General features: G+C 43.7%; 1 protein-coding gene across 1 annotated transcript in view; it reads right to left on the bottom strand.

The window, feature by feature from the left end:
* Nucleotides 1-12,733, bottom strand: part of LOC311180376 (protein cordon-bleu-like) — a gene marked incomplete at both ends in the record, with an annotated part of 210,160 nt that extends 197,427 nt beyond the window's left edge. Inside the window, one exon of the mRNA XM_084248123.1 lies at nt 12,693-12,733. Within this exon, the coding sequence (XP_084104249.1) occupies nt 12,693-12,733 (41 nt within the window). The remainder of the gene's footprint in view (nt 1-12,692) is intronic.
* Between the last annotated feature and the right edge of the window lie 1,553 nt (nt 12,734-14,286).

The raw sequence follows: 14,286 nt of genomic DNA, 5'->3' as shown, positions 1-14,286 counted from the left end.
GGGTGTGATAGAATGGCGTAAAGGCATGAGAAACACTGGACTTCATGCACACATAAATAAGTACATATTTTTATAAATTAGTGGAAAATCAATAAAATATGAACAAAATCTGTATGGTGATCAGTTCTTGTTCAAGGTCCATGGTCTCTCTTCCTATAGAACAGCAGGACACTACTACACTACATGTGACGTAATAAGTGTATACATGATATAAGAAGACACACAATAGGAGGAAGAAAGTTTATAGTTTTACCCCAAATGAATTCTACATGATAATTACAGACAGCAGAATAAAAGAGCAAGCAGGCAGACAGAGGTGAATTTTGGCAAGGAGCACATCTCAGTGAGAAATGTCTGGATTCTGACTAAAAAGAACCAGTATCTTTTCAACCTAATGATTATTGAACATTAATGAATTTTTGCTTTTAATTAGTAGGGTACAAGCCAATAATCTATATTTAAATCTCAAAAATTAGCCTCATGAACTCAAATACACACTTTCCCTGTGTTATTTCTGCCAGCCAATCCATTTTTAAATTCAACTCCCTAAATACTAAGTTTTAAAAACTGCTAAAATCTGATTAAGTAATCTACTTTATTATTTTTTTTCCTGGAAATGATAGATCAACAGCCCATCAGAGGACTGCGGTCTATAAACCTTCATTTTTGTTTAAAATGGAAAAACAACATGTAAATTATCATGATTAAATATTTTTTTTCCAATAAGGTAAATTAGTTTTTTTTTTAAATTTTGTGTTATATATTTTTACATCATTTTTCATTTTTGCACAATGTTTGCATTTTCATCTTGGTTATAGTCCCCATACAATTCCCGCCCCCCTTGTTTTGATCCTACTTCCTCCCCCCCTACACCTGTAGTAAGCCAGAAAGAAAAAGAAAAATACCAGATGGTCTTACTCATAGCAGGAATTTAGAAAACCTAAATAAGCGACCAGGAAAAAGACTAATTATAATAAAGTAAAAATCAACAAGCAACAAGCAACTATAAACCAGGTAATCTACATTTTGCCAAGTACTGGAAGGCAACTTAAACTTCATTCTCCCCTCCACAGACACTCACATACTCTCACACCTACTTATACACTCATACACATACACACAATTATATACACATACAATCTCCCCTCACACAAATGCACACCTATTAACATGATCACATATACATTCACACACATATACTGACACATAGATTATTTTTCCATCCAGTTCTTTAACCTCAGTTTGCTAACAAGTTATTTATATTTTTTATTATTTTATTTCCTGTATTTTTACATCATTCTTCATTTTTGTACAATGTATGCATTTTCATTTCGGTGATAGTCCCCATAAAATTTCAACACCCATTCACCCATGTGCCATCACCGTAGCCCACTAACAAGGTATTTAAATGTTCAAACTATTCACATGTGGTGCCTCTCTGGTGGCGCAGGGGTTAAAGACAGCAGTATCAAGCTATTGCGAGCCATTGCAGCATGAGTTTGATCCCTCCTGGAATGCCCACTGCTCCCCTCAGCAGTATATTTCAGTGTATCTGCCTGTTCTGCTCCCCACTCTCTCTGGTGCATCATCTCAACCCCTGTACCTCTGGCTTACACTCCAGTTCTTAAATGCATAAATAAATAAAACTTTAATTAAAAAAAAACTTCATATGTAATTACAGTCATTATACCTGGGATTTCTCTCTTCTTTGATTCCTAAGACCACACAGAGCTCAGAGGTTGCCCTGCAGACACTTCCCATTTTAGGCAGGCACTCTCTCCAAGTCACATGCATCCAGGCCAGGGGTGAGGTGGATGACAATGATCTCTCCAGGACCTAGGCCCAGAAATCTTCATCCCCACCTTTCCAGGCTAATGACCCTTCTGAAGAAGCACACTGGGCATGGCATGGATGATAAGAACAGAGACATCACAAAATAAAAATAGGGTTGTCCTGCCCTGTTGCAGATAAAACACCCTGGTTAACAATGCTTATAAGTTAGCAGTCTCCTTGGTGGTCCTGGGGAGCCAATATCTCCACACTGGGACTTTCAGGACACCCTGGGAGACTCCTTTCAAAGACTCCCATAGATCACCAATTGGGCCCTGCATCCAGCTTCCCACGGTCATAATGTGGAGTACTGCACCACAGGGCCAGGGGGAAGAAAGAAGGAGAAGGTGCCCTTCCCAGGGTGCCCTTTCATGTCCAAGCTCCACTAGCCCTCATGAGAGGTAGAGATGTGACCACAGAAGCAAGATTCTGTGAAGCCATTGAGTCCTGTTCCCTCTCCCTCCAGGACTTTTAAAGGCCAAGTGACAAGATTGGGCTGATGGCAAGAATGTGGAGAAAGCAGAACCCATATGCACTGTCAGTAGGAATGAAAAACAGTACAGTCACTATGGGAAATCTGCCTGTAACTCCTCAAAAATTAAACACAGAACTGTCACATGCCCCAGCAATCCCACTTCTAGATGTATATACAAAAAATGCAAAAGCAAGGATTATTCACAATGACCAAAAGATGGAAGCAAAAGTGTCCAATGACAGATGAATGGATAAACAAAATAAGGTATGTATATATTCAACCAGAGATTATTCAGTTTTAAAAAGGAAGGAAATGCTTACACAAGCTACCAAATGGACGAAACTTGAGGATATGCTGAGTGAAAAAAGCCAATTACAAACAAATACAGCATGATCCCACTTATATGAGGTATCTAGAAGGTGAAATACAGACAGATAGAAAGTACAATGCTGGGGGAGGGGGTCAGGGGAGTTTGTGTTTAATAGATATGGAGTTTCAGTTTGGGAAGAGAAAAAGATAAAAAGAGAGTGGATGGTTGTAATGGCTGCATAACAACATGAACATTCTTACATGACACTGAGTTATACAAATGGAATGCTATCTTATGTCTATTTTACCTGATTAAAAAAAAAAGACCAAGTTGGGCCTCCCTGGTGGTGCAAGGGGTTAAGATACAACCTATGAAGCTATTCGCAGCCACTGAAGCAAGAGATCGATCCCCGGCCAGGGTGGTAACCCACATCGCACAGCAGACCTCTCCTCTGTCACCGCTGCTCCCCTCCCTATTCCCTACTCTGTCTCTGGTGAATCCTCTCATCCCCCACACCTGTGCCCTGTACCCCAGTTCTTGTATGCAAAAATAAATAAATCTTTTTTTTAAACGATTTATTTATTTATTTGTTTGTTTGTTTTATTTATACAAGCACTGGGTACAGTCAGAAGCACGGGAGGGTGAGAGAATTCACCAGAGCCAGAGCGGGGAGCAGAGCAGGCAGAAGGACCAAAGTACACTGCTGAGGGGAGCAGCGGGCGGCAGGAGAGGTCTGCGCGCCATGTGGGACCCTCCTCCAGTGGCCAGGGAGCAGCCGGGATCAAACTGGCGCTGCAGAAGCTGTGGGCAGCTTTGCAACCCAGCGCTCAACCTCTGCGCCACCGGGGAGGCCCTAAATAAATTTTTTTTTAAAAAAAAAAAGACTAAGTCAATGGGATGTGAACAAAGAGAAAAGTAACTTGTAAAAATAAAACTACCTAAAAGTAAATGGTAGGTTGCATTTTGTCCCCCACTCCTCAGGCTACCTTGGTACAGAGAGAGGCTACACACTGGCCGTAGCAAAACAACTAGAGAGAGAAGGAGGGATCAATATTGGAATCTTAGTCTGCTTGAGTCACTCCAACAAAATAAAATAGACTAGAAGGCTGACTAGCAACAAAAACATATTTCTCCCAGCTCTTGAGGTTGTGAGTCCAAGAGTAGAACGCCAGCATAGTCTGGTGAGGGCCCTCTTCTGGGTGACAGACTTGTGGTATGCCCTCACACACTGGAAGGACCAAAAGGGCTCTCTGGGGGTCTCTTTTCTAGGGGTACTAATCACAATCACAAGGGCTCTGTCCTCATAACCTAACTACCCACCTCCTCTAATGAACACATCAGAGGTTAAGATTTCACATATGCATTTTAGGTAGATAAGAAAATTCGGACCATGGCATACCTCATTACTAGCCTTGGATTATGGACACAGACTTTTTCACACACAGAGAGAAAAGGATCACTTCATTAAGCTACTACCATGGTAGGCAATCTAAGACAGTCATTGCATGTTCCTCAAAATAAGATACCTCACTCCTCCCAAGTCTGCAGGGAACAGGGTTGCACAGCTGGCACGTCAAGCCCAGCAGAGCCAAGGGTATCTTTTAATGATGACTGGTATCTGTCTGTTGTCATATAGCCTGGTATAAACAAGAGTTAACAAGAATTAAGTGACAACATTTTAAAAACTTGACTTTTTAAAAATCTGACTTGGAATTTCTGCAAATACTTTGGAATCCTGTAGCTTTAGCCCTTACTTGAGCCTTGATATCATTTTAATCATTACCCTCCCACTGGCAAATTAGCAGCAAACTCATCTGTTCTGTTTGTAAATCCAGTATCACAAACTCATGACACATGCCTGGTTTGGAGGAGCTCAGAATTCAGTAGACCAGAGACAAGTAAATGGAAGATCCTATCATATAGGAGAGCTCCCAATAGGAAACTCAGAGGTGGCACAAGAGACAAGATATCCAAGTTCATCCCCAGAGACCAGAGAAGAGGTCTTGGAAGGTCTGTACAGTTGAAAAAAATCTTTCTGAGAAAGATGAGGAAATATGAGAAAGCAACCACCATTCTGGTTCAGAAAGGTCAAGGGGACAATGACAAAAATAGAGACTGGAGCTGCTCTACAACCATCCACTAGGGAACCACTGGTCACAAGTGTAGGTTTTTAAATTTAAATTAGTGACAGTTAAAGAAGGTAATAAATACAGTTCTTGTATTGCATCTACCACATTTCAAGTACTCAGCAGCTCCTGCATTACAGCACAGATACACAACATTACCATCCTTGCAGGATGTTTTCCTACATAGAACTAGGCAGGGAAACGGGCAGAGGCCACATCAGAATTGACCTGCTGATGATTATAAGAATGCATTTCATCCTGCAGAGCTGACATGTGACACAAATCTTACTCTCAGTCAGTGCTCTTCCAACTCACCCTGCCTGTCTACCTTTGGAAGAAGAAAGCCAAATAGAATTAATGACCAAGCTAAAGGTTGTGGATTAGGGGAAAATGCCTACTGCCCAGCCCAGCCTAGGTGTGAGTCCATGTATACCCATAGAGAAAGGACAGTCTTTCTGGTGGACAGGAGTGTGTCCCCAGGACAAGGCTTCCTCAAGTGATTTTTTGGGACAACATGCGAATGGCAAGAAAAGGGGAGCCCGATGAACTATAACTCCTGATTTACCCTCCTGATCTTTGGGGATTTGTGTATTTTTTTTTTTTTAAAAAACGATAAGCACTTCAATGATTTATCGAAACCAATCAATGTCTCCTCATGAGACACTACTTGATTGGGTGGGAGTGGAGGCGGGATCTAGAGAAGCATTTGTGCAAAAGTATTTGTGGTCTGGAAATACTGACCACAAGTATCCAAATAAAATATGGTTAAACAATTGCTTGAAAAGTGTTTTTCATTTCTTTAAAAAGAAAATATTTTGGAGGCCTCCTCTGGTGGCGCAACGGTTGAGCACTGGGCTGTGAAGCTGCCTGCAGCCTCTGCAGTGCTGGGTCAATCCCCCGGCGCCAGTGAGGGTCCCACATGGCGCAACAGACCTCTCCTGCCACGCCCACTGCTCTGCTCAGCAGTGTATTTCGTCTGTCTACCTGTTCTGTTCCCCACTCTGGCTCTGGTGAATGCTCTCACCCTCCCGTGCTTTTTACTGTACCCAGTGCTTGTATAAATAAATAAATAAATCTTTAAAAAAATATTTGGGGGCCTCCCTGGTGGCACAGGCGGCTGAGCGCCTACTGTGAAGCTGTCCACAGCCTCTGCAGCACGGGTTCGATCCCAGCTGGCCAGCGAGAATCCCACATGGCGAAGCAGACGTCTCCTGTCTCACCCGCTGCTCCCCTCAGCAGTGTATTTCTTCAGTCTGCCTGTTCTGTTCCCCACTCTGTCTCTGGTGAATGCTCTCACCCTCCCACGCATCTGGCTGGTACACCAGTTCTTGTATAAAAATAAATAAATCTTTAAAAAAGAAATAAAAAGACAAGATAGCATTTTGGCTGTGGAATTTATTCTAATGGGACTTAACTGTAGAAGACATGGTTTTGCCAAACAAGAGTTTCCACCTTACTGGGAGATGAGCTAGAAGAATGTTGAAACCTAAAGACTACATAGTATCTCCCCATCAGGTAAGTGATTTTTCTCTAACACAGCTTACTCATAAGCCTAGGGACCACTTGAGACCTGTTGTAGATGTCTCAAAAGAGGCAGTAAGATATACTTTTGGGAACCCATTGCCATTTCCTCATACCACAGTAATCACAGAGCAACATCTAGTCTAAAATAAATATTAGGTCTAAAAAAATTACGATCATTCACTTTATATAGAACAAATAAAACAATATAAAGTATACATGAGGAAAAATTTTATTACTACCACAGGAAAATTCAGGTGAAAAATAGGGGGCTGTGAACAGAAAAGGTAAGTATCGTAACAATGCTTCCACCAGTTCAGGGTCTAAGAGTCAACAAGTGACCCTGAATAAGCACAAGACAGGGTCAAAGAGAAAAAGTAAAGGTACAATATGGACGCTGGGAACTATAATTTAAAACTCACTGCAATAAAAATTACCGAAGTAAAAAAGCACATTATCAGTATAACAATAACATAAATCAATATTAAATATTTTACAGAGAAAAAAGTACAAAAATGAAGATTAATAAAAGCATTTCGTGGAATGTGTAAAATTAATTTTATGTTCTGTTCTAGTATAGGGAAACTGAAAAGCACATCAATAAAATTAACCAGCACATAAAATTTACAGGCCCATAATTAAATGTGGATGGGGAAAGAATGTAGGAAGACACACATAACAAGTACAGTAACTCTTTACTGAAAGTTTTAAGTCTCAATCAGAATCAAGTGTTCCTGTATTTTAAATTTACATATCCTCCATTTAAACTGTGCTTGGGGGACCTCCCCTGGTGGTGCAGTGGTTGAGCACTGGGTTGCAAGGCTGCCCGCAGCCTCTGCAGCACCAGTTTGATCCCCGGCCACCGGCGAGGGTCCCACCAAAAAAATAAATAAATAAATAAACTGTGCTTGGGTAGCAAATACTTCTGCTCATTTTTTAAACTTGATTAATTACAAAATTAAATATAATCACAATTATATAATAATATCATTAAATAATAATAAAGCACAAAGGCTTCAAAACCTAAACTACTTATTATGGCATATAGATAGACCCCATTATCATTGTTTTCTTATTATTTGAGGTAACAAACACTTTTGGGCACATATAAATTATCACTTCACATTCTAGTCCCAAATTTAAAAAAAATCATAGAACCCAGATCTGCATGTCTGTGGGGCTGTCCCTCTGATGGGCCCACCCAGTCATGAGGCTCTGCCTGTGTATTCAGAGGTCTTGCAGGGAAAAGCAGAGAAGTGTACAGACTGGAGATCCTATAGCAGAAGAGACCTCAGACTGTACAAGTATCTCTGTACCAAATTTAGTCAGACTTTCCGTTTCACCAACCTCACATAATCACTGAGAAATATTTAAAATGCTTCAAGATTATTTTTTATTATAACAGGGAAATGACCAACTCTTCCAATTTATTAAGAAACTTTTTTTTAAATTTATATATATATTACATCATTGTTCCTTTTTAAACAATGTTTGCTTTTTTTTTTTTTTTTTTTTTACAATTGGGGCCTCCCTGGTGGCACAAAAGGTTAAATGTCAGCACTATGAAGCTATCTGCAACCACTGCAAAGTGAGTTTGATCCAGGCCAAGGGGCTGACCACATGGCACAGCAGACCTCTCCTGTCTCGCCTGCTGCTCCCCTCAGCAGTGTATTTCAGTAAATCTGCCTGTTCTGCTCCCCACTTTGTCTCTGCTGAATTTGCTCAACCCTCCCCCACACCTCTGGCCTATACCTCAGCTCTTATATACAAAATAAATAAATCTTTTTACTAAAAAAAAGAAAATTTACAATTACAAAAGAACAAAATTCATAGGCCTACTTTTCACTTTATCTTGAACAATACCTAACTTGTGCATTCAAAAATGAATCGCCAACACAAAACCAGCCTTGAAGCAACACCTACTAAAAATAACACAACCTAAAGGATCATCTGTGATGGAATATATATGGTATATATACACAATAGAATACTCCTCAGCTATTAAAAAAAAAAAGATGAACTCTTGCCATTTGCAACAATATGAATGGAAGTGGAGGGGATTATGCTAAGTAATAAATCAAAAGAATGAAGACAAATATAAGGTGATTTTACTCACATATGAAATGAGGAGAAAAAAAAACAACTACCAATAACAATAACACAAAGGAACTGACAAAACTAAACCAAACAAACCCTAGAAATCAGACTGCAAAATTGAGGCTACTGTAATAGAATGGGAGGGAGGAAGGGGAGGGAACAAATACAGGAGGGGCACAGGGGACTTTGCTACCTGATTCTGGGTGCTTGGATGGTGGGTGTGAGGTGGCAACATACATCTAATAAGGTAAGGACCTATTCTCCTAAATCATGTGCAGTGATGTAAACCAATGTTATAAGGGGGTGTGGGGAGGAAGGGTTAATTTACATTAGAATAAGATTAAAAAAAAAAAAAACTTCAGGGCCTCCCCTGGTACCCCAGTGGTTGAGTGCTGGGCTGCGAAGCTGCCCGCAGCCTCTGCAGCGCCAGGTGGATCCCAGGCCACCAGCGAGGGTCCCACATAGTGCGCAGACCTCTCCTGCCGCCCGCTGCTCCCCTCAGCAGTGTACTTCGTCAGTCTGCCTGCTCTACTCTCTCCTCTGGCTCTGGTGAATTCTCTCACCCTCCTGCGCTTCTGACTGTGCCCAGTGCTTGTATAAATAAATAAATAAATCTTCAAAAACATTTAAAAATTAAAAAGCTCAAATTAAATGTAAAGAATTTAATGTAAGAAATAATTATACAAGCTATCATTTTAAAGAATGTAAACACATTCTGTAACATGTTAACCAAAAGCCTAGAAACCTAGACTTAAAAACCTAGTCTTTAAAAACCTAGAAATCTAAGTTTCCTATTATGATATATACTTGTTAATATTTTGTTATGATTTATGTGAGAGTTCAAACAGAACATGTCCTTTGGCTGGCCTATGTTTACTATCAAAAGTAGCAGGCCTTCACTTTAGTGTTATTTGGGTGTTGACAAGACTAGAGGAGCTCAAGTTACCCACTTCAATTCATGTTTTAAAAGTTATTTCTTGGCCAAATAATTTGCTTTTTTAAATCTCTTTTTTATTTTATGTATTTTTTACATCATCCATTTTTGTACAATTATATGCTTTCTCCTCTCAGGTGTAGTCCCCAAAGAATTCCCACCACCAATTCACCTGTGCACCATGATCACCATAGTCCCTTGTGTCCTTCCCTCCCCTGTTTTGATCCTACTCCCTGCTCGTCCCCTGCAGAATGTTTCTGATTTATAGTGCATGTTGATTTTGATTTTTAATTTATTATAATTACTTTAAAAAAAAACTACAAAATTAGGCAGGAAAGTGGATACCAGCTATGTCTACATGCAGCTCACATTTTGATAATATTAATTATGATTCTACTGATTTTTACATAAACAGGGTGCAAAACGTTGCCACTGATGAAGTGCATCAGCTGTTTTGACATCTCACGTTACAAGAGTCTATTCTATGCTATAGAAATATGTATTTCATTCACAGGGAAAAAAAAAAAAAAGTTAACCAGTATCTTGCCAAATGCCAAACACTGTTTCTTCCTCAATAGGGTCCATTGGGAAATTTAACTTTGTGTTCCATAATAACTGACTACTACGTGGATCTCACAAATTAACTAAAAATAAACATAAAGTTTCTCTTAAATAGGCTTGAATATATTGTAAACCTTTACCAAAAGGTCATTTGCCTTTATTTCTATTCTAGAATATTCCATCAGCTAGCCCACTTTCACTGAACTCTGAAAATTCCTTAAATGTCACACAAGTATGACTTGTTAATGTTTGCATATGTCCTCCTTCCTAGCAGAATACTTTTCTCAGATAAAACAGTCATCATTATTTTAATGAAATTACTAAAAAATACAATTTCAATCTAACTGTTTCAAAAAAAAGATAACGGATAGCTTTTAATAATTTAGTCAAACATATACCTCTGGTGAATTTACACTGACTAACCTATCTGTCCCTTTAGTAATCCTCAAAAAAAGCTTCTGTAGACTTTTATAATGTGAAATGTCCTTAATTCACTTTTTCCTGTGCAGCCCATTTCTACATGACACAAGAGGTAATTTCAGTCAACAACAACAAATTCATACTATCAGTTATTCTCTACCATGTGAAAGCATGACAGCTTTCTGAAAGTTTGATTTGATAACCATGCGCAGTAACAGAGAAAACTAATTTCATGGGGCCTTGGCAAGCACTGGCTGTTCTCAAGCAATAGAGCTGGTTGGAGAAAAGAAAACACACAAAAGTGTATTATTAAATATGTAATTAATTTATGTTTGGAAAACATACATTTTCTTGATGTCTCTTCACTAATGGTACTCACACAAATGACAATAAAATAATTTGTGAATGGTAAGTCAAAAAATACAACTATATTTCTTGGATATTGACATTCAGACAAGCAGATCAGACACTCTGGATGAGACTGTGGGGAAAGAACTAAATGTTATCAGGATTAAGTCTGTCACATTTAGTTAGTTATATATAGTGCGGATAACCAAAGTCCTTAGTTTCCCTGGAGGCCTCAGATGTGAAAGCAGCTCAGCCAGCAGAAAACTGTGAACCAGTCCCGGGATTTCCCTCTGTTCATACAAGGTCAGGCTTAGGAGTCATCTTCTCAATTCCATAATCACATTCCTTTCAAGGATTTTACAAATGTGAATTTAGATAGTTTTGTTGTTCTCATATATTCTCCTCTTTATATTTTTATAAAGAAATGAAAAATAAGATTCAGTCTCTTTAAAATTGATTCCGGCTCACTATATAGGCTAAGAAAGCTGTAGATTTTAAAGGCAATTTTGTTTCACATTTCACTATGTAACTCTGGGATACCCATTATCATGAAAAGGGATTTTCCACATTTAATTTGTTATTTGGAGTATTTGTTCAAAGGAGATTACATAATCACCATTAGCTCACTAAATAAAAAGTTCTTTTTTACATTCTCCAGCTTTCGGAATTTCTGATTTGCTAACCTGACTCACTTTCTCTGGACGTTAAAGATAGAGTTTTTTGTTGTTGTTGTTTTAAAGAAGCCAGTTTGAAAATCTTTTGCAGATTTGAGCCACACTGCGGCCTATGAGCACCACGGTAGAACAGGGTGAGTCAGTGGGACACAACTGCAAAGAAAAGAGATTAGTTGTCCCCAAAGCTGCCTACTTCAAGACCAGTTGCTAAAACGGAAAGTGGGCCCAGTGGGTAAGCAGGTGCAGAGCCCACCCCAACCACTCATTCCTTTTGCAAGACTCATAACACATTTGCTCCAGGCCAGGACAGGCCGTTAAGGCAAAGCGCAGAAATGGACAGTGTCGCAAGGCGGCGGCACGCGCGGCACAGAGGGGCCAGGCCTAGTCACACGTTTGCAAGGTAACTTGCAAAAGGGCAAAGCTGTTTCTCCTGTACTAGGGAAATTTCTCTTTCAACAAGTAAAATGTGAATGTGACACGTAATCCCACACGCAAGGTGTGCAGATGGAAAACAAGACACCTGAGAGGTTGGACAGAGGCAGAGGCACTCAGGCAGGGTGGCAGGCTTTGACTTTTGAGCTTAGTGTGGCATCTCCCCTCCAGCTTGGTCCCACCCCGCACTCAGTACAATCTAGGGGAACCCAGGAAAAGAAAGGCAGCGGAAGGGACGCAGTTGTCATGAAAACTCCAAGGGCAGTGTCCTCTACACAACCTCCGAGACAGCAGGACCCAGCCTTCTTCCAAGCACAGAAACCAGGACCCTCCCCTTCATTTTTGCAGGGAAAGCAGACAGCGGGGCGGTGACTGAACGGGAAAGCAGGTACTGGGCAAGGGAGTGACAGGGCTGAAGTCAGAGGCGGATCCCCCATTACCCTCCTACTCCCCTCCCCACCCCACTTGCTCCGGTGAACTCGAGGTGGTGGTTAAGAAGGTCGGGAGCCTGGTGGGTGCTCCGCCAGGACGCTGGAAAGGGAGCGCTCACACAAGCACACCCAAGCCAAAAGTTCTCAGCCCTCGGCCTGAGACTGTTACCTGGGCAACGAGGCGAGCACAAAAGTACACAACCCCCTTCCCCCGCCGGGCGCTAGCCCTGCCGCCAGAGCGCGGCGCCCGCCTCGAAAGTGCGCTGTTGCCCGCTGTACCCCCTCTTCCGGCGACTCGCGCCGCGGCTCCCAAGTCTCCCGGCGCCCGCACCCGGCCAGGAGCTCGCCCGGGCGCACTCGCCTAAAAGCCTCCCTCCCTGGCCCGCCCCCCGAGCCCTCTCCCGCACCCACGCCCCTGCCCGAGTTCCCCCGGCTCCCGCTCCCTGCCCGGCAGCGCGCGGCGTGGGAGCCCGAGGCTGACCCCGCGAAGCCCGGCCGCCCGCCGCCCGCCGCCCGCCCGCCAGGCCGCTTACCCGCTGGGGGGCCGGGCCGCCGCGGCCCGCCGGGAGTCCATGGGGCCCGCCGGCCGGCGCGGGCCGTGCGCGTTCCGGGCCGAGTTAGGCGCTCGCCGGCGCCGCCGCCCTCATTTACTTTTCCTGCGCTGACCCATCGTCCTCCCACGCAGGGGGCGGAGGACCAAAGGGGCCGGGACCGCCCGGGCGGGGGCGCGGGCCGCGCGGGGAGGGGCTGGCGCGGCGCGGGCGCGGCGCGGGGCGGGGGCGTCGGGAGCAAGGTGCGCCGCGCCCCCCCGGGACTGGCTCCGCCGCGCCCCCCGGAGCCCCGCCCCGCGCGCCCCGCCCCGCCCCGCCCCGCCCCGCGCGCCCGCCCCGCCCGCCGCCGGGCGGCTGCCGAGCAACCGGCCTGGCCGAGGCGCGCGGCCCGGGAATGGTTAGCGCGGCCCGTGGGCACCCGGCGATGTCACGCAATCGCCCTGGCCGTCCCGGGGCTACACCCCGCCCCCTGCGCCGCCCCTCCAGGGCTTTTCAGAGGGTCCTCAGGCCTGGGGAAAGGGTGCGTCGTCTCTGAGCTGGGGGGCGGCGTGAGAAATGGGCGCCGCCGCTGTGGGAGAAGACGCTGGGCTGTGGCCATGTCGGCGGGCTGGGTGGGCAGTGCACTTGGCGGGCATGGATTGAGTTGGAGAATGAGAAGTGAGTGTCCAGTGCTGCTCTTTCTTTGCTGAAGCCAATAGAAACCATCAATGAAACCGTGAGGGGTCCAGAGTGTATGGGAACGTGTTAGAAACACAAATTTTGCCCAACCACTTCACTCCCTCACCCCCCTACCCTCTTGCCTCCCCTGATCCCCAGTCTGAAGGAATCAGAAACAATGGGCGTTAGAACAGGGCCCATCTGTCCTTAGAGGTCCTGCTAGAAGCACATTCAGCTTTCCCTAGATGGTCTTGTGGGCACTGCGGTGGAGATCATCTCCTAGTACAGACATGGCAGCCGCAGAAATACCAGCGATCGGCCCACTGTGGTCCCCAAAGTAAGTCAATTTACTTTGTAGGTTACAAAGTAGGTCCCTAATCTGCCTGAACTTCACCCCATCTCCTCCTAAGCCCCCCAAAGCAAACAAAAAAGATTTGGGTTAGTTTGAAAGTCCAACCGGAAAAAATTACAATTGCACGTCTTTCCAAGGTCTATAAGAAGGGTTGATAGTCTCTTGATAAAGTGAGTCTGAGAGCTATGGGCCTTAGAAAAGGCATCTCTGAGGTGCCTCTTGATAAGATATCCAAAGGCCTACCTGAACATTTCTACTGAAGCTCCCCAAACTTTTTTTTTTTTTAAAGATTTTTTTTATTTATTTGTGCAAGCACTGGGTACAGTCACAGCGCGGGAGGGTGAGAGAATTCACCAGAGTCAGAGGAGAGAGCAGAGCAGGCCGACTGATGCAGTACACTGCTGAGGGGAGCAGCGGGTGGCAGGAGAGGTCTGCGCGCCATGTGGGACCCTCACCTGGTGGGCTGGGATGGAACCTGCGCTGCAGAGGCTGTGGGCAGCTTCGCAACCCAACACTCAAACGCTGTGCCACTGGGGAGACCCTCCCCAAACTTCTTATTAACAAAAT

Source organism: Talpa europaea (genome assembly GCF_964194135.1).
Source record: "Talpa europaea genome assembly, chromosome: 11".
Lineage (NCBI taxonomy): Eukaryota > Metazoa > Chordata > Mammalia > Eulipotyphla > Talpidae > Talpa > Talpa europaea.
The sequence above is the reverse complement of the archived record's forward strand: the minus strand, read 5'-3'. Positions and strand labels throughout refer to the sequence as shown.